Consider the following 24,150-nt stretch of genomic DNA (forward strand, 5'->3'; position numbering starts at 1 on the left):
CTCGGTCAATTCCTCGCCGTTTTGGATTCTTTCTGGCAAATAGGTCGGTATTCCTAGGGTGTATATAGCTTCTGTACATAGCTTGTATATAGCTCGCAACATTTATTGCACAAGGTGGCCCACTTTAGATCGTTCCTTCTGGACTAGACGGGGCCAGAGTGAGTTACGCCATCACTCACAGTCTCATTTAAATATTAAACACAAACTGTCAAGACATTTTACAGTCACTTTAAAATTATGTATCTTGGATGGGTGAGTGAGGACTCGTGAAAACTCACTACTAGTTTATGATCCTGGCTCTAAATGTTGAGTCATCCTGGCAAACCTATAATAGTAATTCACAGTGAGAACTGGTGGGGTTGGATTTGGTGGAGGTATATCTTGCATCATTGTGCCTCCACTCTTTGTATATGGATTTTTTTTTCTATTTTTGTGCTTCAAGATTTTTTAACCTCCATTTTTTTAACTTTTTTTTTGTAATTTCCACTCAGTAGCTAGTTCTCGTCTATCCACATGGCAGTTACCAACTAGGGAGGGCGAAGGCTGTCACATCTTTTCAAACTGTTGTTTACTGCATCATAGTCTGTATGCTGCATCACAGAAGAAATTGTTCTCTGCCCTCTTCCACATACAGCAGCTCAAAGGTGCCCACAATTTACCAGTATTGCTCTGACTGACAGAGAAGATACGAATGCCATCCCTCCCACTCAGAGAAGATGGCCAGTTTTGCTCTTTTGGAATCCAGATAGCTTCAACATTGTCAGGATTCAGATTTGTCAGGATTACAGGATTGCAAGTGGCACATTTTTCCATTGTGAAGCTCTTGTGTCCCAACTATTTAGTTTTTGACTCCTTAGTATGTAGTATGGGACACAGCCCTGAATACCTATTTCATGTATACATTACATCCAGAGTGACATGCAACATACCCGGAGCAGCCTGGGGTGGGTTAGGTGCCTTGCTCAAGGGCACATCAGCCATTCCTGCTGGTCCAGGGAATTGAACCGGCAACATTTTGATCCCAAAGCTGCTTCTCTAACCATTAGGCCATGGCATCCTCCATACACACTTGCCACTCTCAGCCATCTGATTGATCAACATTAATGAAATATTTTAATCTTCACATTTCTTCCAGAGAGGACTTCAATTCCACAAATCCCAAAGTTATATCCTGTCACTTTTTGAATGATCAAGCATAAGATAAATGGGGTATGACTGTAAATGAGCACGTGGGTAAACTGAAATCATTATCTGATCATTTGATCACTATCTGCTACTACGGTGTAACAGCTAAGGCCTGCTTAATCCTCACAAATTAGCCTTATTAAAGGGTAGTCAAGTTTGAAAAGGAACAGGAGGATCTGTTTCTGTGTTACTTAGGAGGTTGTTTTACACTCTCATAGCGTGATTTTCGGTGTTTCTCTTGCTACTGGATGGGGGTAACCCCATTTACGCACCTCCTCAACACCTGTGTTTACATTGGGGCCTCAGCCTCCATGACCTAGCAACTCACGCTGAAGATGAAGTGGGTTCCCAGTCTTCAAATATGTGCTGCCCCTGCACTTTCACCACTATGCGATTCCTCTAAGACTTCCATTATGAGCATTGGCCAGAGAAGGGTATAAATTACATTCCTCCCTCCAATTTAAGTTTATTTTAACATGCAAGGGGGTAAAAAAAGAGGATAGCCTGTGCAATATTACTACAGTGTAAGGGTATCGAATAAGAATTTTATGACTGAATTTAGATTTTACTGGCAGACCCAGCAATACTCTGTGAAAGTGTAACACTTTTAATTTTGACCTCTAAATTGTAAGTACACAGGCAGACGTAGTCTCTGCGGGTATAATTGTAACTGGTAGAGGTCAAAACGAGGAACTGGGAGCAACGTGGGAAGCGCTAGAGAGATTTAGAAACTCAAAAACCAGGAAAACAGGAAACACAGGAAACCAAGGAGACTTGGCTCGAAGGTGCAGGAACACAAACAGGCACAAACAAATGAGTATGTTTCAGACTAGCAAGCTACAATGTTCATTGGTGATGGAAAAATAAAATCTGATGTATGTCCTAACAGGCCATTTTTCCTCTATATAGTATCGATACAACTCCTGACTGCTCATTTTGCACTGATGGTTTCTCTCCGAGACTTAAATGTTTAAAGTTTAAACCATTTTTTTTTTCAGAGCTTGTAAGAGTTTAGCTGTTTTATATACTGTATGTTTAGATTGGGCGGCATGGTGGTGTAGTGGTTCGCGCTGTCGCCTCACAGCAAGAAGGTCCGGGTTCGAGCCCCGTGGCCGGCGAGGGCCTTTCTGTGCGGAGTTTGCATGTTCTCCCCATGTCCACGTGGGTTTCCTCCGGGTGCGCCGGTTTCCCCCACAGTCCAAAGACATGCAGGTTAGGTTAACTGGTGACTCTAAATTGACCGTAGGTGTGAATGTGAGTGTGAATGGTTGTCTGTGTCTATGTGTCAGCCCTGTGATGACCTGGCGACTTGTCCAGGGTGTACCCCGCCTTTCGCCCGTAGTCAGCTGGGATAGGCTCCAGCTCGCCTGCGACCCTGTAGAACAGGATAAAGCGGCTACAGATAATGAGATGAGATGAGATGTTTAGATTGTGTTCCTGCAACATGAGAATGGTCAGACATCTCTGTACATACGTACTTGTACATGTTTATGGGTTGGCAGTTTCATTCATCTAAAAAGAAGAGGATGCGATTCTCTGTCCGAGTCCAGTTCTACACAGCCATCAATGCATTATATATACACTTTTATTTTGAAAATAAAAATGTGGCCAACATCTGTCCAGAATGTTTTGTGCATGACTATAGCAAAAAAAAAAAAAATTACATTATACAAAAATAGTACATCTGAGACATCTCACTCTTGTGTGCGAAAACAAAGCATTTTCCTCACAACAATTTTGGAATTCAAAACATCTGGAACACCGACTGTTTGAGCTAAGGACTTTTGACAGGACCAATATATTTCATGACAGGGGTTGGATACTGATATTAAAGTGTAACACACACTATTGGAGTTGCTTTTCAGCTGGAACCTTTCACTTTGCAGGAATGAAAAGCATCTATTCATTCAGAATTACAGTGACATTTGTCATGTGAGACCTTATGGTTTCTCTCTCTTCATGTCTCTTACATTTCTGATCTATTCACTGCACCAATAATCTGCATTTGTACGGTAGGCTTCCCTTTATTATTGTGATAATTACACTAGAGAGTCGTATATAAAGCATGAAAGACCATCTGAAATTTATTAAGAGAAAGAATTTCTTTTATCACACTTAACTGTGATAAATTATTTCCTTTATATATCCTTGTTTTGAAAAGTGACTGTGTGTACAGGGTCACATGCAAGAGACACAGCTAAAAGATCATTCAGGAATAAAATTCAAATGAAATGTTATTTAAAACGTCGCTGGACATATTTAAATGGTGTAATTCTTACACTTTTTTTTTTTTTAGAACAAGACGCACACATACACACCTTGTAACTTCAGTCTTTGATTTGACATCATGCAACTGAGTGGCATGTCTTATATCCAAAACACCTTCAGATCGGATGTAAATAACAAGGCCCACGGGGCGCATCAACACCATATTTCAAGGCCACTTAGGCTTGTCCTCTAAGGACCATTTATCATAGCCCTATAAAAATAGTGACGGATTCAGATGCTCTGAGACCACATTACCATGCAGCAGAGTCCAAGAGAAACCATTTCCCCAAAGCTGTAGTCCTAGGAGTCCTTCTATTTGCTATATAAATGCTATATAAAAATACATATGTTTGCCTATATTTTTATTATTCAGTAAAATCCTATACTTTGCAGTTTCCTGACTCGGTACTCGAAATTTCTCGTGTTGGCGGACGGAATCATAATCAAACACAGAAGAGCAAACAGTTATCTTCATCTCCATCTTCACCACACATAGCTGCCAGAAAGTAACAAGCTTTAAAGGTATGCCGGATATGAGGAGCAGTGTGGTCAATTTTGTTGGACGGAAATAATGTTTTCTCAGAAGCTTCCCTCCCACCCACTGAATATGTTTGCGGCACCTGGCAAGCGGGTAAATGTGTACTTTCCAATTTGCTATGCAAAATTGTAATTAAGGCACATCTGTTTGACACTTGCCCAGGAATCCAAATAGTGCACAAATGTGAGATTATTTAATTTAATCACAAGTAAGAGTAACATACAACTCAACCCATAAGCCTTACAGTGACTTCCGTAGTGTTTATCTAACTTTGAGGAAATATTATAACAACTCATGCTAATAATTGTGGTATGCGGTAGCTTTTTCCACTAAATATGTACGGTACTATGCGACTGAGATTACATATATATGAAATATGACTTAATTAAGAACTTTTAGGGTTTTTTGTTTTGTTTTGAAGCTTGACACTTGTGAATGAAAAACACAAAAAATGATGTGAAATTTGGGACATGTTTATGGAGTTCAAATAAGTTCAAAGATTTATCAGGCATAATAACACATTAGGTGGCACGGTGGTGTAGTGGTTAGCGCTGTCGCCTCACAGCAAGAAGGTCCGGGTTCGATTCCCGTGGCCGGCGACGGCCTTTCTGTGCGGAGTTTGCATGTTGTGTCCGTGTGGGTTTCCTCCGGGTGCTCCGGTTTCCCCCGCAGTCCAAAGACATGCAGGTTAGGTTAACTAGTGAGTCTAAATTGACCGTAAGTGTGAATGGTTGTCTGTGTCTATGTGTCAGCCCTGTGATGACCTGGCGACTTGTCCAGGGTGTACCCCACCTTTCGCCTGTAGTCAGCTGGGATAGGCTCCAGCTTGCCTGCAACCCTGTAGAACAGGATAAAGCAGCTAGAGATAATGAGATGAGAATAACACATTACTAAGAATTGATCGTGCCTAGAATTTGATTATTTTCCAAAAGAAAAAAAAAATCCTGGTATGTACTGAAGTGTTTTATTCCTTTTATACCACATCATTTTGCCAACAATTACAATTTCTGTTCACTGAAGAGAAACACATTATACGTTTTATCCATTTAGACTTATGTGTAAAATTATGGAACATCCACAAAAAAGGTTAGTTATCACTTATGTTATACTAGCTACGATACCAGACAAAAGTTTGGACACACCTACTCATTCATAAGTGTTTTTGTATTGTGACTGTTCTCTACATTGTAGAACAATACTGAAGACAATGAAACTATGAAATAACATACGGAACATACGGAATTGTGTGCTAAACAAAAAAGTGTTTAAAAAAAACAAAATATGTTTCAGAGTTTCGATTCTACAAAGAAGCCAGCGTTTACCTTGATGACGCTTTGCACACTATTGCCATTATCTTAACCAGCTTCATGAGGTCGTCACCTGGAATGCTTTTCAATTCGCATGTGCCTCGTCACAAGTTAATTAGTGCAATTTCTTGCCTTCTTAATGTGTTTGAGATCAAACAGTAAATAGTAAATAATAAAAGTACAGTAAATAGCCCTATTCCACAACTGTAGTAATCCATATTATGTCAAGAACCGCTCAACTAAGTAAAAAAGAAATGACATCCATCATTACTTTAAGACATGAAGTGACTTTTAATTAATAAAAATGAAAAAAAAAATTGAATTACAACCCCAACTCAGAAAAAAGTTGGAATGGTATGAAAAATGCAAATAAAAAAAAAAGAAAGTAGCGATTTCTAAATTTACTTTGACTTGTATTTCAGTGCAGACAGAATGAGCCCAAGATATTTCATGTTTTGCCTGGTCAACATCATGTCAGTTGTTAATATCCATCCGTTCCTGTGTTCCAGACCTGCAACACATTCCAAAAAAAGCTGAGAAGGGGGCAATTTAGGGCTAGTAATGAGGTAAAACAATTACATAATGATGTGATTTGAAACAGGTGATGTCGACAGGTGATTATAATCATGATTTGGTACAAAATCAGTATCCAGGAAAGGCTTAGCATTTGAGGAGCAAAGATGGGTCGAGGATCTCCAGTTTGGCAACGAATGCATGAGAAAATTATTGAAATGTTTAAAAACAAATGTTCCTCAAAGAAAGACAGGAAGAGATTTAGATATTTCACCCTCTACGGTGCATAATATTATTTAAACAATTCAAGTAATCTGGAGGAATTTTGGTGTGTAAAGGGCAAGGGCACAAGCCTAAGCTGAACACCCGTGATCTCCGATCCCTCAGACGGCACTGCATCAAGAATCGTCATTCATCTATAGCTGATAACCACATGGGCTCGGGATTACTTTGGCAAACCTTTGTCAAGCACTGCAATACAGAGTTACATCCATAAACTGAGCAACTCCTGCCTCATACATCCACCCCACTCAGCCTCTTGCCCACTTTTTAGCATTTTTCAAAATTTTGCAGTGGGTGGAGTTAGGCTCAGAGCTGGGAGTGATGTTACATCTCATCTCATTATCTCTAGCCGCTTTATCCTGTTCTACAGGGTCGCAGGCAAGCTGGAGCCTATCCCAGCTGACTACGGGCGAAAGGCGGGGTACACCCTGGACAAGTCGCCAGGTCATCACAGGGCTGACACATAGACACAGACAACCATTCACACTCACATTCACACCTACGGTCAATTTAGAGTCACCAGTTAACCTAACCTGCATATCTTTGGACTGTGGGGGAAACCGGAGCACCCGGAGGAAACCCACGCGGACATGGGGAGAACATGCAAACTCCACACAGAAAGGCCCTCGCCGGCCACGGGGCTCGAACCTGGACCTTCTTGCTGTGAGGCGACAGCGCTAACCACTACACCACCGTGCTGCCCGTGATGTTACATGTTAATTTAAATCTATTATATGAAATACAGCTGGCAATATCGTTCGAGCTGCTGTTATAGAAAATTAATAAACACCTCTTGACCAATCAGAATAGAGAATTTAGCAGCGCTGTGGTAAAAAACGAATGAGGAATGAACATGTGTTTGTTCATTATTTTGGAATTTAAGCATGTGATGCAACTATTTAAACAGAGCCATCACTGATGATATGTTATGCTGGCATATTCTGTAAACACAAAAATAGCTTCAGAGCAATTCCAGCGTTATGGACGTGACACTTGAACTCAAAATGGCAACAAATGACCCAGTGCATGTTTTATTGTCTCCCAGTATTTAAACAGGTGTTGCATATTTTAAGGCTGTACCATACTGGAGAAGTGATAGAACAAGAACAATTCCCATAGTACATCTAGGGCATGCCAGAAAATGCCAATAAAAGATGCGTTATGGATGTGACAGAAAAAGTATCACTTTTCTTGGGTGACTGTACATTTTTATCAGACTCTGTGAAATTGTAAACCTAATGTCGAAATGGAGATATCCATTTGATAGAGGGGTCCAAGGTGAATATTAAAAAATCTTTGTTTAAAATATTTTGTATTTCATGCAGAGTTTCGGAAGGAAAAGTCAGCGTTATGGATGTGACGAAATTCCGTTATGGATGTGACGCGTCTGAAATAGACATGGCATATGTTTAGAAAATCAGCAATTTAACCACCACAACCCTTTGAAAAACTCTCTAAATATCAGCTAAAACTATCAAAGTTCTTAAATAATATTTAGGATGGCTATTGTTTTGCTGTTTTGTGGATTTTAGCATACATTTCTGTGGCTTGTGGGAATAATATAGAATTGTACATGATCAAAGTTGATTTTAGCTTGGGTTTTACATTATAAGAAAGAAAGACTGACTGTGACATATTAGGTTGGTTACAAATTGGTTCAACTTATTCACATCTGTAAAATACAGGCCTAGGTGATATCTCTGGGAGTGGTTTTGATGTATTACATGTTGCTTTATTTTTGCATGGTGAGGTTGACATTTACATGGAATTGCCCTTCACCAGCTAATGCGTCTTTTTCTTGTCATTTTGTTTAGCTCACAGCTCTCTAAACGGTGGATCCAGACCCCAAAACCTTTTGGTAATTTTCTGGTATCATCTAGCTAATAATATGTTTTGTGTCTTAGAAAGCTAAAGGGCTGATATGAATTGATATTGATGTTTTTTGCATTTTTTAGTGTAAATTTTTCCAGTGTTCCAATGTTGAACATTGTTTTTGTCTGGAAATGTCCTGCACACCTGCATTAGAGGTGTCCAAATGGACATATTTTCAAAATTAACTAATCAGTTAATCACACTCATGGAAACTCTCTCTAGCCCTCTATTATTAGGCAGGATTAGGGCTGTGTCCATATAACACCAGTCTGATGCAGCACTTTATTACTTGACATAGATAGACATCTTCAGCATATGAAGACAGACATATTCATATATCAACCAAAAAGAAAACGCTTAACGTGCCAAAATATAAGCTTAGTTGTCACAGAAAGCAGAGATTAAAATGGTTAGTGATCATAAAGTCATACAGGAATTACTTTGAAAAAGTTTTTATTACAAGGGTGGTGCTTTAATAGACCTGCTGGTAGTGATTTAAAAGTAATGGATATCATTTAGAGATAGAATTTCCCCATAACTAGATCAGGCTTGTTCTGACCATGATCACTATCAGCTTATTCTGGAAGTCTAATTAGACTGTTTTTCTGAAAACTGTTAAAATGAACAAGCGTGATAAACAGAGAGATATAATGATCAGTGCTCCAGAACGTTTGCAGGCAGGTTTGCTATCAACACAGAGATCTTCTTGCTGTATATTGTATAAGAAGTTTGTCATACTCCCTTGGCTGGGTCTGTTATATAGTTAAAGCATGATGAGTTATTGGAAGTGTCTAAACACGGCATTGTAAGTGTTTGAGCACTGCATTGGCCAGAGGAGGATGGGGTTAGCTTTTAGGAGAAAGAGACTGGTTCCTCTGAAGGTTTTATATATGCCATATAAAGGATTTTGGGGTGGCACGGTGGTGTAGTGGTTAGCGCTGTCGCCTCACAGCAAGAAGGTCCGGGTTCGAGCCCCGTGGCCGGCGAGGGCCTTTCTGTGCATAGTTTGCATGTTCTCCCTGTGGGTTTCGTCCAAAGGCATGCAGGTTAGGTTAACTGGTGACTCTAAATTGACTGTAGGTGTGAATGGTTGTCTGTGTCTATGTGTCAGCCCTGTGATGACCTGGTGACTTCCCCAGGGTGTACCCCGCCTTTCGCCTGTAGTCAGCTGGGATAGGCTCCAGCTTGCCTGCGACCCTGTAGAACAGGATAAAGCGGCTAGAGATATAAAGGATTTTTTCCTTTATACACAGAAAACTGGATTGAATTGTTGAAGTGAATTAAGTTGCCAAAGTTTTGCAGCTTGTTAAAAGGTAGCCAGGATTTGCTGTTTATGACATCTTGAGAACAATGAAATTTTGCCTTCTGACATGTAGCATGCAAACTTGTCTCAAGAAATTCATGATTAAGACCTAATATACATATGAATTAGCACTGTTGCCTCACAGCAAGAAGGTTCTGGGTTCGAACGCTGCAGCGAACTGGAGCCTTTCTATGTGGAGTTTGCATGTTCTCCCTGTACCTGTTTGGGTTTCCTCCAGGTGCTCCAGTTTCCTCCCATAGTCCAAAGCAGGCTTGTAAAACTCGAGTCCAGGACTCGGACTCGAGTCCAACTCGTGCCCTAATTTTAAGGACTCATGACTTGAATTGGACTTGAGCACTGATGACTTGGACTCGGACTCGTGCATTAACAGCATTCGGACTGGAGACGAGGACTCGGATTTTTTTTATTATTTTTTGTAGCATGCCATAATAATTTGGCAGAAGATATTTATATCTACATTAATTTTTGTACTAATTTCATGCAAGAGAATTCACATTCACCGGTTCATACGTCATGTTCAAGAACAAACTAACGTTAATGGCACTAAAACGCCTGGAATGAAGCCCCTAGGATTGTCCGCTTTGCTTATACAGACTTCTCGTGCAGTGGGAAAAAATGCACTGCTATGTGTTCCATATGCAGAAGAACTATCGAGGAGACGACGGGGACAGCCTCGAACTTCAATCGTCATTTGGCAAGACTCCACTCAGAGAAGGAAGTGACACACTATGTTCATTGCCCTGTTGATAGCGGGACTTGCTTGCTGAGTGATGAACTAGCTAGTGTTAACCCTCTCTCATGTTATTTGCCCTGTTGATAGTGGGCGGGACTTGCTGAGCGATGAACAAGCTTTTTATCTGTAGCCTATTAACTAAAATGGGGCAGTCAAGCAGTAATGTTAGTCCAATACTGTAGCAGAGACGCTTTCACATAAAGGCAGCAACAGCCACCGTCAAATGGTGCAGATGGAGTCTTGTTCCTGGACTCGACTCGGATCAATAGTGGACTCGACTCAGACTTGACTCGAAATTTTCTTGAATGACTTGGACTTGACTCAGACTCGAACGCTAGGGACTCGAGACTGGACTCAGACTCAAGTGACTCAACTACAACACTGATCCAAAGACATGCATATTAGATTAACTGGCTACTCTAAATTGCCCATAGATATGAATGTGTGTGTGAATGATTGTTGGTCTCTGTATTAGCCCTGTGATAGACTGGTGACATGCCCCGGATGTACCCCACCTCTTACCTGATGTCAGCTTCCCCCGTAACCCTGACAGATAAGCGGTATAGACAATGGATGGATGGATTATTTATTATTATACCACAGTGTTTTGCTAAATTGGTCAGGAGGAGTTGATTAACTTTCTATAACAGCATGGCTCAAACAGTAGTACCAGCTAGGAGATTTATATTAATGCACTTATTCTAATATTTTTTTGCTATCACCTGCTAAAGCAACAACCTACACAGGTACTTGTATAGTGGACGTCTTAAAAACGTGTGGTTTTCTGTGAGGAGATGTTTAACATTTATGGAAAGAGTCTCTAGTGTCAGCACTTTGTAACAGAGGTAAGGATGTAATTTTGTTTTCTGACACAGGCTTGGTGGTTTCTTAGTAATATGACAAGCTTCAAATTCAAGAAAGGGAAAAAAAGAGAGAGGACGTTGATGGAACTACAGTTTATAGCTGATGATGTAAAATTCTATTAAATGTAAATATAAATTAATAAAAAGTACAATGTACCAATCTTTATTTAATAAAAAGTACATGTTGCTAGATTGCTGTATACGCACACACACACACACAAACTTGTGCATCTCAAAAAATTAGAATATTGTGAAAAAGTTCATTTTTTGTAAGTTAATTCAAAAAGGTAAACGTTCATATATTCTATATTCATTACACATCAAGTGAAATATTTCAAGCCTTTTTTTGTTTTAATTTTGATAATGGCTTTTAGCTCATGAAATTCAGAAATCCAGTATCTCAAATTATTAGAATATTTCCTAAGATCAATCAAAAAAGTATTTACAATACAGAAACTTCCAACTTCTGAAAAGTATGTTCATTTATACAAATCGAGACTTAGTTGTGGCTCCTTTACCACAAATTACTGCATCAATGTTGCGTGGCATGGAGGCGATCAGCCTGTGGCACTGCTGAGCCATTAATGAAGCCCAGGTTGCTTTGATAGCGGCCTACAGTTTGTCTGTATTTTTGGGTCGGGTGTTTCTCATCTTCCTCTTGACAATACCCCAAAGATTCTCTGTGGGGTTCAGGTCAGGCGAGTTGGCTGGCCAATCAAGCACAGTAATATCTTGGTCAGCAAACCATTTGGTAGTGGTTTTGGCACTGTGGGCAGGTGCTAAGTCCTGCTGGAAAAGGAAATCAGCATCTCCATAAATCTTGTCAGCAGATGGAAGCATGAAGTGTTCTAAAATCTCCTGGTAGATCCTGCATTAAATTTGGACTTGATAAAACACAGTGGATCAACACCAGCAAATGACATGACACCCCAAATTATCACAGACTGTGGAAACTTCATACTGGACTTCAAACACCTTGGATTCTGTGCCTTTTCATTCTTCCTACAGACTCTAGGACCTGGATTTCCAAATGAAATGCAAAATTTACTTTCATCTGAAAAGAGGACTTTGGACCACTGAGCAACAGCCCAGTTCTTTCTCTCCTGATCCCAGATAAGATGCTTCTGACGTTGTCTCTGGTTCAGGAGTGGCTTGATATTAGGAATGTGACAGTTGTAGCCCCTTTTCTGAAGACGTCTGTGTGTGGTGGCTCTTGATGCACTGACACCAGCCTCAGCCCACTCCTTGTGAAGCTCTCCCAAGGTCTTGAATCGACTTTTCTTGACTATCCTCTCTAGGCTGAGGTCATCCCTGTTGCTTGTGCACCTTTTCCAGCCAGCCTTTTCAGTAATAACCTTCTGTGGTTTACCCTCCTTGTGGAGGGTGTCGATGATCGTCTTCTGGACAACTGCCAAGTCAGCAGTCTTCCCCATGATTGTGGTTGAATGTACTGAAGTAGACCAAGAGATACATGGTATTTATTCTGTTTTACTCATACTTGATATGATACATGGTATTTATTCTGTTTTACTCAAACTCGCTGATGTTTTGAGATTTTTTTTTTGCACTGTAGGGCTTAATTATTAAAATTAAAATGGAAAAATATGTGAAACATTTTAATTTACATGTAATGAGTCTAGAATATATTACATTTTCACTTTCTTAAATAACTGATGGAAAATACTGAACTTTTTTCATGATATTCTAATTTTTTTTAGATGCTCTAGTATGTCCACATATATAAAGTTTCGGGATGTGGTGTTACAGAAAAATTATTGCTGTGATAAATAACTTTGGTGTGATAAATGTACTTGCACTTTATGCTAGCTGTTCCCCCATCTGTGATTATTTTCCAGTAACAGCACATCCCCAGGGTTTTATTCCTTACTCAATAACAATTATGATCATTTACATGCAGTACCTCAACACAGGTATTGTTAATCTGTGAATAAGATATTTACAACAAATATCTCATCTCATTATCTGTAGCCGCTTTATCCTGTTCTACAGGGTTGCAGGCAAGCTGGAGCCTATCCCAGCTGACTACGGGCGAAAGGCGGGGTACACCCTGGACAAGTCGCCAGGTCATCACAGGGCTGACACATAGACACAGACAACCATTCACACTCACATTCACACCTACGGTCAATTTAGAGTCACCAGTTAACCTAACCTGCATGTCTTTGGACTGTGGGGGAAACCGGAGCACCCGGAGGAAACCCACGCGGACACGGGGAGAACATGCAAACTCCGCACAGAAAGGCCCTCGCCGGCCACGGGGCTCGAACCCGGACCTTCTTGCTGTGAGGCGACAGCGCTAACCACTACACCACCGTGCCGCCCTTACAACAAATATCTCATCTCATCTCATTATCTCTAGCCGCTTTATCCTTCTACAGGGTCGCAGGCAAGCTGGAGCCTATCCCAGCTGACTACGGGCGAAAGGCGGGGTACACCCTGGACAAGTCGCCAGGTCATCACAGGGCTGACACATAGACACAGACAACCATTCACACTCACATTCACACCTACGGTCAATTTAGAGTCACCAGTTAACCTAACCTGCATGTCTTTGGACTGTGGGGGAAACCGGAGCACCTGGAGGAAACCCACGCGGACACGGGGAGAACATGCAAACTCCGCACAGAAAGGCCCTCGCCGGCCGCTGGGCTCGAACCCGGACCTTCTTGCTGTGAGGCGACAGCGCTAACCACTACACCACCGTGCCGCCCTTACAACAAATATGTATTCTCTAAATATATTAGACAACTACTCAGTTAGTCAGTCCATTCTGAGCCTTACTTTAGTCCTTCTGTCTCACAAGGTTGCTTGGTCTTGCTAATTTTACAGTACTTGGCATCTAACTACAGATTAGGTAGTACAAGCAGCCAAGTGGGATGAGCAAAACAAATGGCATGTGTGTGTTCCATTTACTTAGAGCTGCCCCTGACACACACACACACACACACACACACACACATACACTTTCTTTTCATCCAGAATAAACAGAAGAGGCTCCAATCGCATCAAGTTCTGCAAAATTCTTTCTGAGTGGTGAGGCCTGTTTGTAAAAACGTCCCCTACCTGTACGTCTGTGACCTGAGCTGAGCAAGAATTGATTATGACATAAAGGTAAGAGGGTTTAGAGGCCCATTAGGAACATTAAATCTTCTGACCTGTGCAGGTGCATGACTTTTGACTTCACGCCCATTTGCATAGGTCAAACCCATTACGTCTCTATTCCTGTTCAGTAGAAAACAGCTGATGTGAAAATCAGACCTTTTAAAGTGACCTGTTCTACCTATAGATCATACGTATATCTCTGTGTTTTCAGTTTGGGGAGGTGATTGTCTTTCCACATCAGAATTGAACTCCTGAGAAGAATGTTTAACGATTGAAACTTCATGTGAAACTTTATGTGCTTGACTTAATTTCTGTAATGAATATTTAAAATTAATCTTCATTTTTTTTCAGAAAACATTAAAAGGTGCTATAAAAGATGCTGTAAAACTAGAGAGAGAGAGAGAGATGACCTGGGTCAGTTGAGCAGTGCGAAGCAGTAAACAGAGCATGAGATGTAATATAACCTGCACTGTTTATGGTAAGCAGGTAAGGATCGGTCACGGTGTACCCAAGCTACCCTTTTCACCTCTCCATGCACCTCACAGAACAGTGCGTAAACCAGAGCAAGTTCTCAAATACCTGTTTACTGGCAAACGGAAGATTCTGCAGACATAATGCAGACGCTATGAAAGTTGAGCAAAGTGAAGGTTGGGGGAATGACAAGGCGCTATTGCTGGTACTATACTGTGAAAGGTGCAAGATGAGTGCCAGTGTTTTGTCAGGTGCCATGGATCCTGTAGCATGCCAAAACTTTGCTTCCATGGCAGGGAATCCAATCATGCTGAAAAAGCAGCATTCAACGTGAGATAGAGGTGAATAGCAGGCGAGAAAATTCATGCAATAGCATTTCCCACTGTGATTAATTACCTCTAAAATCCCGTTATTGGACTGAAATCACTCGCTGGGACTGTACACACTTTGCTATTCATAAATCACTCCTTGTTTTGTGTGTTACTCTGTTGTGATTTAACGCCGTTTGGCTGCATTTATTTTTTCCGTTCCATATTGAAGTATTTAGGGGCTTAATAGATGGTAAAAAATTAGACCCTTCAGGTTCTGCAGGTTTAGGCCATGCAGCTATGTGAATTTTCATTTCAGCACCACCATCTAGTTCTTTAATTAGAAAGAGAGAGAGAGAGAGAGAGAGAGAGAGAGAGCGGGGATATTACATGTTTGCGCGAAGATATGAAGTTTATCTTGGAGTGGTGAACATATTCATGAGTGAGCGAAGCAAACAAATGAAAATATTTTCAACACGAGAAGATAAACTTCACATCATCATGCCACCGTGTAATGTTCTTTATATTATATGGACACCTTTTGACAATGCGCATCTAGCCAACAGGAAAGCACGGGGAGTGACATCATCGGAGTAAAATATTGGAAATTATTATACATACAGGACACTTTTTCCATGGAATAAACACATCTATTCTATTCCCTTCTAGCAGGTTTCATTCATTTGGTTTGATAGCATGCAATATTGTTAGCATATCGCTTATCCTACTGTACGTGCATCATGTCACTCTACCCAATGGAGAATGAGCGTTGAATATGGTTTACGATATTGCATGGTTGTCAAGACAACATGACGTTACACATCGGAGCTGATGTGAATATTCAATGAGAGAGTTTTCTGTTGCGCATATTGTTCACCGCCAGCGCCCACAATAAACTGTCACAGTGAATTGAAAATGCCATAAGACGAATATTACATGTAAAACTTCCACGTTAGTGAGCGACTGTGACAATTTGTAAACAAACATGGCCGCCAGGTTTGCTTTGTTAAATACGGAAGATTTTGAGAGAATTTTGACAGAGAAAGACACGTTGAACACCCAAAAGGAATGTGTATGTATAATAATAATAATAATAATAATATTGGCTGGCTGGATTTTTTTCATGGTATATCAGATATATTCCATTCAGCTAGCATGATATTGAACTCGTCTTCGACTCATTCAGTACTAGCTGAATGGAATATATCTGATAGACCACTCAATGCCAGCCAATATTTTTTAAACATGTCACTCAGATCCATGATGTATTTCATATGAAAATGCAAGTTTTTTAATACGAGAAGATAAACTTCATACTGTATCTTCAAGCCAATGTGTGAGTTTCTTTTTATTATATCGACACATTCACAGACAAAAAGGGCCCAAATTTCTCAAAACAATTAATTGATTTCCTCATCAGTGACATATAGAGATTTACATCATGGTTTTGGATCTCCATGTCCCGGATGTAGTTCGTATGACAAACACGAGTGGCGTATTCATATGGGCAGCACGGTGGTGTAGTGGTTAGCGCTGTTGCCTCACAGCAAGAAGGTCCGCGTTCGAGCCCCGTGGCCGGCGAGGGCCTTTCTGTGCGGAGTTTGCATGTTGTCCGTGTGGGTTTCCTCCGGGTGCTCTGGTTTCCCCCACAGTCCAGAGACATGTAGGTTAGGTTAACTGGTGACTCTAAATTGACCGTAGGTGTGAATGGTTGCCTGTGTCTATGTGTCAGTCCTGTCATGACCTGGCGACTTGTCCAGGGTGTACCCCGCCTTTCGCCCGTAGTCAGCTGGGATAAGCTCCAGCTTGCCTGCGACCCTGTAGAACAGGATAAAGCGGCTACAGATAATGAGATGAGATACACATATATATATATATATATATATATATATATATATATATATATATATATATATAAAATGTGTGTGGAGGGGGGTTAATTAAAGCAAATCATCAAGAGAACATTTTAGGCATTAAAGACCTTTTTTAAAGGAACATTTCAAATGTGTTCATTGTTGACTTTTCCAGGACCCTGGCAAGTGCAGGAAAAGAACTCAAAGACAACTTCCTGAGAGCCCTGGCCGAGCGTGAAGAGGCCAACCGCAGTGGGAAAAATCATGTGAGTACATTATTACAGCACTTTGTTCACAACCTAACGGGATTCCCCCCTCAAAATATTTCACCAATTCCTTCAGGACAAGAACAAAATCTACACTGTGTTAAACAGGGGATGGCTGAACGCACACACACACACGCACGCACACAATTTTCTCTCGACTCCACATCACACCATTAGCCATAGCAGTTAAGTTTACACGCACAATTAAAAGCTATCTTGCAGCAAAGATCAGAGAAAAGCCTTTTAACCTGATTGCATGGTGGACATAAAATTCTGTTTGCAAATTTGCCAAAGGATTCGATTTAATTACAGTAAACAGAGACTTGAGTTTTATGTGATGGGAAGGTTGATTTTCTCACGACTTCTCGGGCCAGAATTTTTTTTTTTTAATCAAAATATAAATAGTGACATTTAGTGTTGCACAATTAGTATTGTGTTTTAATATTGTTTGGTTAAATTGCTTCAAGATTTTAATAAATCACACCAGTAGCACAGCCAGGAATACTGTATATATTGAGACAAGAAGTGCCGGGAAGCACTGAATACAACAAAAACATCCTTCTTTTTGGAAACCCTGCTCGAATGTCCTTGACTATGTTCATATTAGTACCACATGGTAAAACCAACATAAATGTAAAAGATACCTTTTATTTTGGACAGTCGTACTGCATAATTAACAATGCAACAATTTTCGCAAAGTGTGACATGAAAACTTCATTTGCAGAATCTGTTAATATTCTCTGGGTAAAGATGTGTCATGTGGTTTGTTTGTTTTTTTAATTACTGCTACTTCCAGTAGTCAAGTACATTCGTTGCAGTCAGGCATAATTAATAGAAAAGCCACATGGCTTCTTAGTGTCACCATGTTTTTAGTAGTAAAGTTTTAGTCGGGCTCTCTTTCAGATGAAATAAATAACGAACCAATAAGACGGCCACTGAGCATACTGTACATAGTTACCTTGCTGTTTGTGATTTTTTTTTTTACACCTCTCTGACACGTGCACATCCTTGAACTCTGTTGACTAAATCATAGATTTAACCATTGATTTTCTAACAAATAATTTTGTAATTGTGTAGTGTCGAACAGAAATCCATTATTCGATGACCAGGCAAAATATTCAGTTAAACAGCAAAAACTGTAGGGAACTCAATCCAGCTAAACCATGTTGACTTTGCTCATCAATACACACAGATTAACCAGTATACAGTGCATGCGTAAGACTGTACACAGTTCTGCTAAACCCGTTGTGTGTATCAAGGGATAATCCGCAATCAGGTAAATATTGGGGGGGGTCAAAAAATAATATTCAAATGAAACTTCTCATGTTGGGCGGCACGGTGGTATAGTGGTTAGCACTGTCGCCTCACAGCAAGAAGGTCCGGGTTCGAGCCCCGTGGCCGGCGAGGGCCTTTCTGTGCGGAGTTTGCATGTTCTCCCCGTGTCCGCGTGGGTTTCCTCCGGGTGCTCCGGTTTCCCCCACAGTCCAAAGACATGCAGGTTAGGTTAACTGGTGACTCTAAATTGACCGTAGGTGTGAATGTGAGTGTGAATGGTTGTCTGTGTCTATGTGTCAGCCCTGTGATGACCTGGCGACTTGTCCAGGGTGTACCCCGCCTTTCGCCCGTAGTCAGCTGGGATAGGCTCCAGCTTGCCTGCGACCCTGTAGAAGGATAAAGCGGCTAGAGATAATGAGATGAGATGACTTCTCATGTTACAGAGAAACCTGAAAGTGCTAAGTCTTCAGTTTTGAATACTTTTTTTTTATTTGTCTATTATTAGGCTTAGATTAAACTTGGATATACTTAAGAGTTTCTGTGAATGAGCTGTTACTACAGAAATGATAACATTAGGACAAGTGCATTAAAAAAACGAGACCGTCAATGACGGTGTAGCTCACTCCGGCCCCGTCTAGTCCAGAAGGAACGATCTAAAGTGGGCCACCTTGCACAATAAATGTCGCAAGCTATATGCATAAGCTATATATAGAAGCTATATACACTCTAGGAATACCAACCTATTTGCCAGAAAGAATCCAAAACGGCGCGGAATTGACCGAGAAGAAGCGATTTTTGTTGAACTGTTCATTAAGGTTTAATTAGTCCATAACTTCATTAATAATTGTAATTAAACAAATCTGGGTAGAAGTTATATGCACCCCAGGTTCCCCCAACCTTCACGCCAGAAAGAATCAAAATCAGTGAAGAATTGAGGGAGAAGAATCGATTTGTGTGAAAAACTGCTCGTTAGTGATTAATTACTCCATATCTTCATTATTAATTGCAATTATGCAAATTTGGATAGACGCTATATGCACGCCAGGCAGACCTACCTTCCTGCCAAAAAGAATAAAAATTGGTGAAGAATTGAGAGAGAAGAAGTGATTTTCGTGAAATGTGGACGACAGCGGACAACAAACGATGGCATAAGCTCATCGCCTACCGGCCGGATGAGCTACCAAACCTGTGATTTAAATTAGAGCTGACACTTCTCTTAGAGCCAGGCAGTTATAGAAAAGTAATCAACAACTTCAGATTTGAGAATTCAGCAGCGCTGTTGCATAACTTTCTTGCAGACATTTGACACACTTTATCCAATGTCCAATGTGCCTGACTTTACGCTTGTGAAAGAGCTTCATTTGTCACGAGTTCAGGACAAAAATGACTTGTTTGTTGCTTTGACCTCTTACACAGAGCTACGCATTTATCATCACTACTTGTCACATGCGTCAACTGGTGACAACATTACATGCTTTTAATGAAACAAGAGCCGTGCAACACAAGAGAAATGAATAAATGACAAACCAGAGACAGGTACAGATATCCTGATAATTTGTCGGGTCTTACATGACCCCTTACCAGTTGCAATTATGAGATCACATGAGGTACGGCAGGCAAGTGTAGACGGAGTCTCTGACCAGATTTTTTCCTCCCAAAATGTTGATTCTGTAAACAATACTTCACCGCCGCTTCAATTTAGCATTATAACTCGGTGTTACCAAGGCTGGTATAAAAGACTCAGTTACAGCTTGTTCATTTGTGCAAATATTCAAAGAAACCACTGTAGCAGAGTCAAAAAAAGCTGTGAATCAAGCACTGTCTGGTGTAGCACTTCCTGTGTTTATAAATGAGGAGAAGAAAAACATCAGAACAAAACACTGTTGTTTATTACCAGCAATATTATGCCAGCGTGACCCCCTGACCCCTTTTTGCATTTTGTTCCCCTACTAAAGTGCTTCATCTGATGAAAAATGGCATTTGGAAAATTTTTTTAATTTTTTCTTAGCCTCCTCCCATCCAGCCCAATTTAAAATCAACCCAACATGTGAGCACGTAATACCACTCCCTAAGAATCCCACTTCCTAAGAATATTTAACAAAAAATAATCTCATATGAGGGTGGCACGGTGGTGATGTGGTTAGCACTGTCGCCTCACAGCAAGAAGGTCCGGGTTCGAGCCCCGTGGCCGGCGAGGGCCTTTCTGTGCGGAGTTTGCATGTTCTCCCCGTGTCCGTGTGGGTTTCCTCCGGGTGCTCCGGTTTCCCCCACAATCCAAAGACATGCAGGTTAGGTTAACTGGCGACTCTAAATTGACCGTAGGTGTCAATGTGAGTGTGAATGGTTGTCTGTGTCTATGTGTCAGCCCTGTGATGACCTGGCGACTTGTCCAGGGTGTACCCCGCCTTTCACCCGTAGTCAGCTGGGATAGGCTCCAGCTTGCCTGCGACCCTGTAGGACAGGACAAAGCGGCTAGAGATAATGAGATGAGAATGAGAATCTCATATGAGACAACATACATTCATACACAAAGGTCTTAAAACAGTTGCTACACATTCACATTATAGACTGATATTTTTCATGACAAAATTTGTATTAATTAACATATATTTGTAATTTATTCTATCCACATTCACTGGATATGAGCAATCGCATGTTCTGATTGGCTAATCTACTACTAGGTTATCAGCAATACAGTGAGTAGAGAAAAACAAAATGGCGGCGCGTGTTGCTGAACCAACCGAGGGTGAAATAAAAACTCTACTCGAAAATAAAACCCACAAAAATACAAAAAAAAAGGCAACAAAATACAGAAGAAAAGTATTTCATGGTAAGAACTTATCTTTTTTTATTTTTCAAGAATTATTATTATTACAGCATTTTTCACAAATTGCTGCTGTCATTTGTCCGGTTTGTTTACATTCTAAGCGGAAATGATTTTGTCGGACATTTTGTGTAAAGTTTTTTAGTTATCGAATTTGCAAAAAATAAAAATGCTCCGGTTCTCAAAATCCAGTGAATGCTGATAGAATAAAACAGTTATTCCACTCAATCTCGTCATGCATGGCTTATAGCCAACTCAGCGTTACGCGCCTCATCGGTTATCATCTCATGTACGACTCGATTTCGTGGAATAACTGTTAAATATGTTTTGTATTTTTCACAATTCCTACACACCTACGCAGGTATACTGGCGCCAGCAAGCTTTAAATAATGTAAATTGAGCAGATCAGTTAAACATGATTATAGAAGAAAGCCTGAATTATCCGCGCTGCTCTCACTTTCTATCTTGGTATTCTTCTTTAACATTCTCCCCTGACATAATCTAAGGATTTTGCCTCATTTAGACCGGATAAAAATAGTGCCCTCTGAATCACATTCCAAAAAAAGAATCGCATTACCAAAAAAAAAAAAAAGTTAATCTTTGATGAAGCTGAATATTAAGACCACCCACTAGTGTAAACTATACTGTAAAGAGGTCTATCTGAGCCCTGAGGATTGCCTGATCAAACATGTTCTCTCGGCACATAGCACTCAGCACATGGTACTGTTCACTAACACGCCGTGTGAATTATTAACCTTTCCATTTGTGCGAACAGGAGTGTAATGTATTGTGTAGTCTGCGAAATAATTAAAACCAATTTCCTCACCCAAATCCTTTGCATCATGTTGGAAGACCACACAGTATTTATACACATACTTTCTTTTATGTCTCCTCTCATTTGGAGCACAGCCCTACTATTTGGTCATAGACCTGAATCAGATAAATGACTTGTTAATAATCTGCTGACAGTTTTAAAAACAGTAATAAAACTATTTGTTTGTCTAGCCTAAAGGTAAGTCCTGAAACAAAAATTTTAAACAGAAGCTACAAAAGCGCTAGTGTCACTAAATGTCTTTGCCAACATCTTTCAGAACTGGGTGTGTTGGAGGGAACGACTCGACCCTCCCAAGCCTTTTTTTTTTTTTTTTACGTTATCTATGCCATCAGCTGAGCTCATAAAGCCTCGAGCTCCGACGCATTGTGCTTCTCCTCCTCCCCCGGCCCTGTTGCGAAAGTTGCACCACTGCCAAAAGTCACACACAAACAAAAGGTGCACCTGGGCAGCTTTGGCATTATTTACTCTGGGTAAGAAGTTAAGTTTATCAAATCCAGGTCACACCTGTGCTAAGGTGCCTCAGGGGCTCCTTTGTTTAGGAGGTACGCATTTGAAACCGAAGGTGTTCTAACCCCCACCTCACCCTCCACCACACACCACCCTCCTATTTGTTTTTTGGTTTTTTTCTTGCTCGCTCTTTAGCAAGTGATACGATGATGTAAGCAATCGTACATTTTCTGTTTGCATCTTCTGCCAGTAAAGTTTAAAGGAAGAGTCCCAACATCATCTCAGGATTCATACAAGCTACCTGAACGTCAGATTAGGATGGAGTGAGCGTGTGGAGCTTCATCTCATCTCATCTCATTATCTCTAGCCGCTTTATCCTTCTACAGGGTCGCAGGCAAGCTGGAGCCTATCCCAGCTGACTACGGGCGAAAGGCGGGGTACACCCTGGACAAGTCGCCAGGTCATCACAGGGCTGCACATAGACACAGACAACCATTCACACTCACATTCACACCTACGGTCAATTTAGAGTCACCAGTTAACCTAACCTGCATGTCTTTGGACTGTGGGGGAAACCGGAGCACCCGGAGGAAACCCACGCGGACACGGGGAGAACATGCAAACTCCACACAGAAAGGCCCTTGCCAGCCCCGGGGCTCAAACCCAGGACGTTCTTGCTGTGAGGCGACAGCGCTAACCACTACACCACCGTGCCGCCCTCGCGTGGAGCTTTTTTAACAAATTTATTATGACATCAAATGAAACTGCTCACACTTGTCAGATTTCCTATGAATGTTGTGAAGGTCGGGAAGACAGCATTTCATGCCATTTTAGCCCATACATCGATTTATTAACACTTCTGTCTCAGTCCAGATTTGAAGCCTACTGGATTAACACATCCATACATTCCATGTGTAGTTGTTTTAAAACCACAAAGCTCCTAAAAATTTATGTTCAAAATGTCAGCACAACATAAATACTGCACACATGTGGTTGTTAGAATTTAATACTGTGTCAGGACTTAAAACAGTAACACCCATCGTCATGCATATTGTGGCTGATGTTGAGGAGGTCTGCATCTCTGAACAAATTGTTAGCAAATGTGCTTAAGACTTTTTTACTTCGTGTTTTTTCTTGCAGTTAAGGCATGTAAGTGGAAACTTTTGAAATGAGGAAATAATAATTTAAGAAATAGGGATTTTTTTTTCCACAGAGCATGTAGTCATTAGCCAGATCATGTGGTGCCTTTTGTTCTTGCTGAGTTAACGATAAAACCTATATAACCTTCGAGCCGATAATGTCATAGCAAGTAGTACGAGTCCATTTCCAGTTACTAATAATCTTCTAATTATTTGTAGACACTGTTCCCTTAAAGTAAATATTACCATGATAATTAAGTTAGATTACACTTTTGCTTTTCTCAGCTTGTAAAGGTATTTTTATTTGATATGTACTTAAACTTTTATTAACATAGAAAAGAATGTCTGAGAAGTGAAAACAAAGAGAAAACTTTCTTATATTTTCACTTATCCTCAAAGTTTTTTTTTTTTTTGTTGTTGTTGTTGTTGATTGTTATAATCCGTTCATTAGAAATGTATTGCCACAAATGTATTATTTTTGGCTGAATGTTTTGCCTGAATATACAACCTCAATTTCAAAAAAGTTGGGAATCTGTGTGAAACGTAAATAGAAACAGAATACAATGATTTGCAAATCATGGAAACCCAATATTTCATTCAAAAAATATATGCTCATTTAAAATTTAATGCCACAAACATATTTCAAATAAGTTGGGACAGGGGCAACAAAAGACTGGACAAGTTGTGTACTGCTTAAAATAAATAAATAAATAAATACTAATTT

At 40.4% G+C, this 24,150-nt stretch overlaps 1 protein-coding gene across 1 annotated transcript in view; it reads left to right on the forward strand.

Moving 5' to 3' along the window:
- cfap299 (cilia and flagella associated protein 299) overlaps positions 1-24,150 on the forward strand; it is a 109,514-nt gene that overhangs the window by 23,903 nt on the left and 61,461 nt on the right. Inside the window, exon 6 of the mRNA XM_060906659.1 lies at positions 16,816-16,906. Coding sequence (XP_060762642.1) covers positions 16,816-16,906 — 91 coding nt within the window. The remainder of the gene's footprint in view (positions 1-16,815; positions 16,907-24,150) is intronic.

The sequence above is a fragment of the Neoarius graeffei genome, chromosome 24 (genome assembly GCF_027579695.1).
Source record: "Neoarius graeffei isolate fNeoGra1 chromosome 24, fNeoGra1.pri, whole genome shotgun sequence".
In the NCBI taxonomy this organism is placed as follows: Eukaryota; Metazoa; Chordata; class Actinopteri; order Siluriformes; family Ariidae; genus Neoarius; species Neoarius graeffei.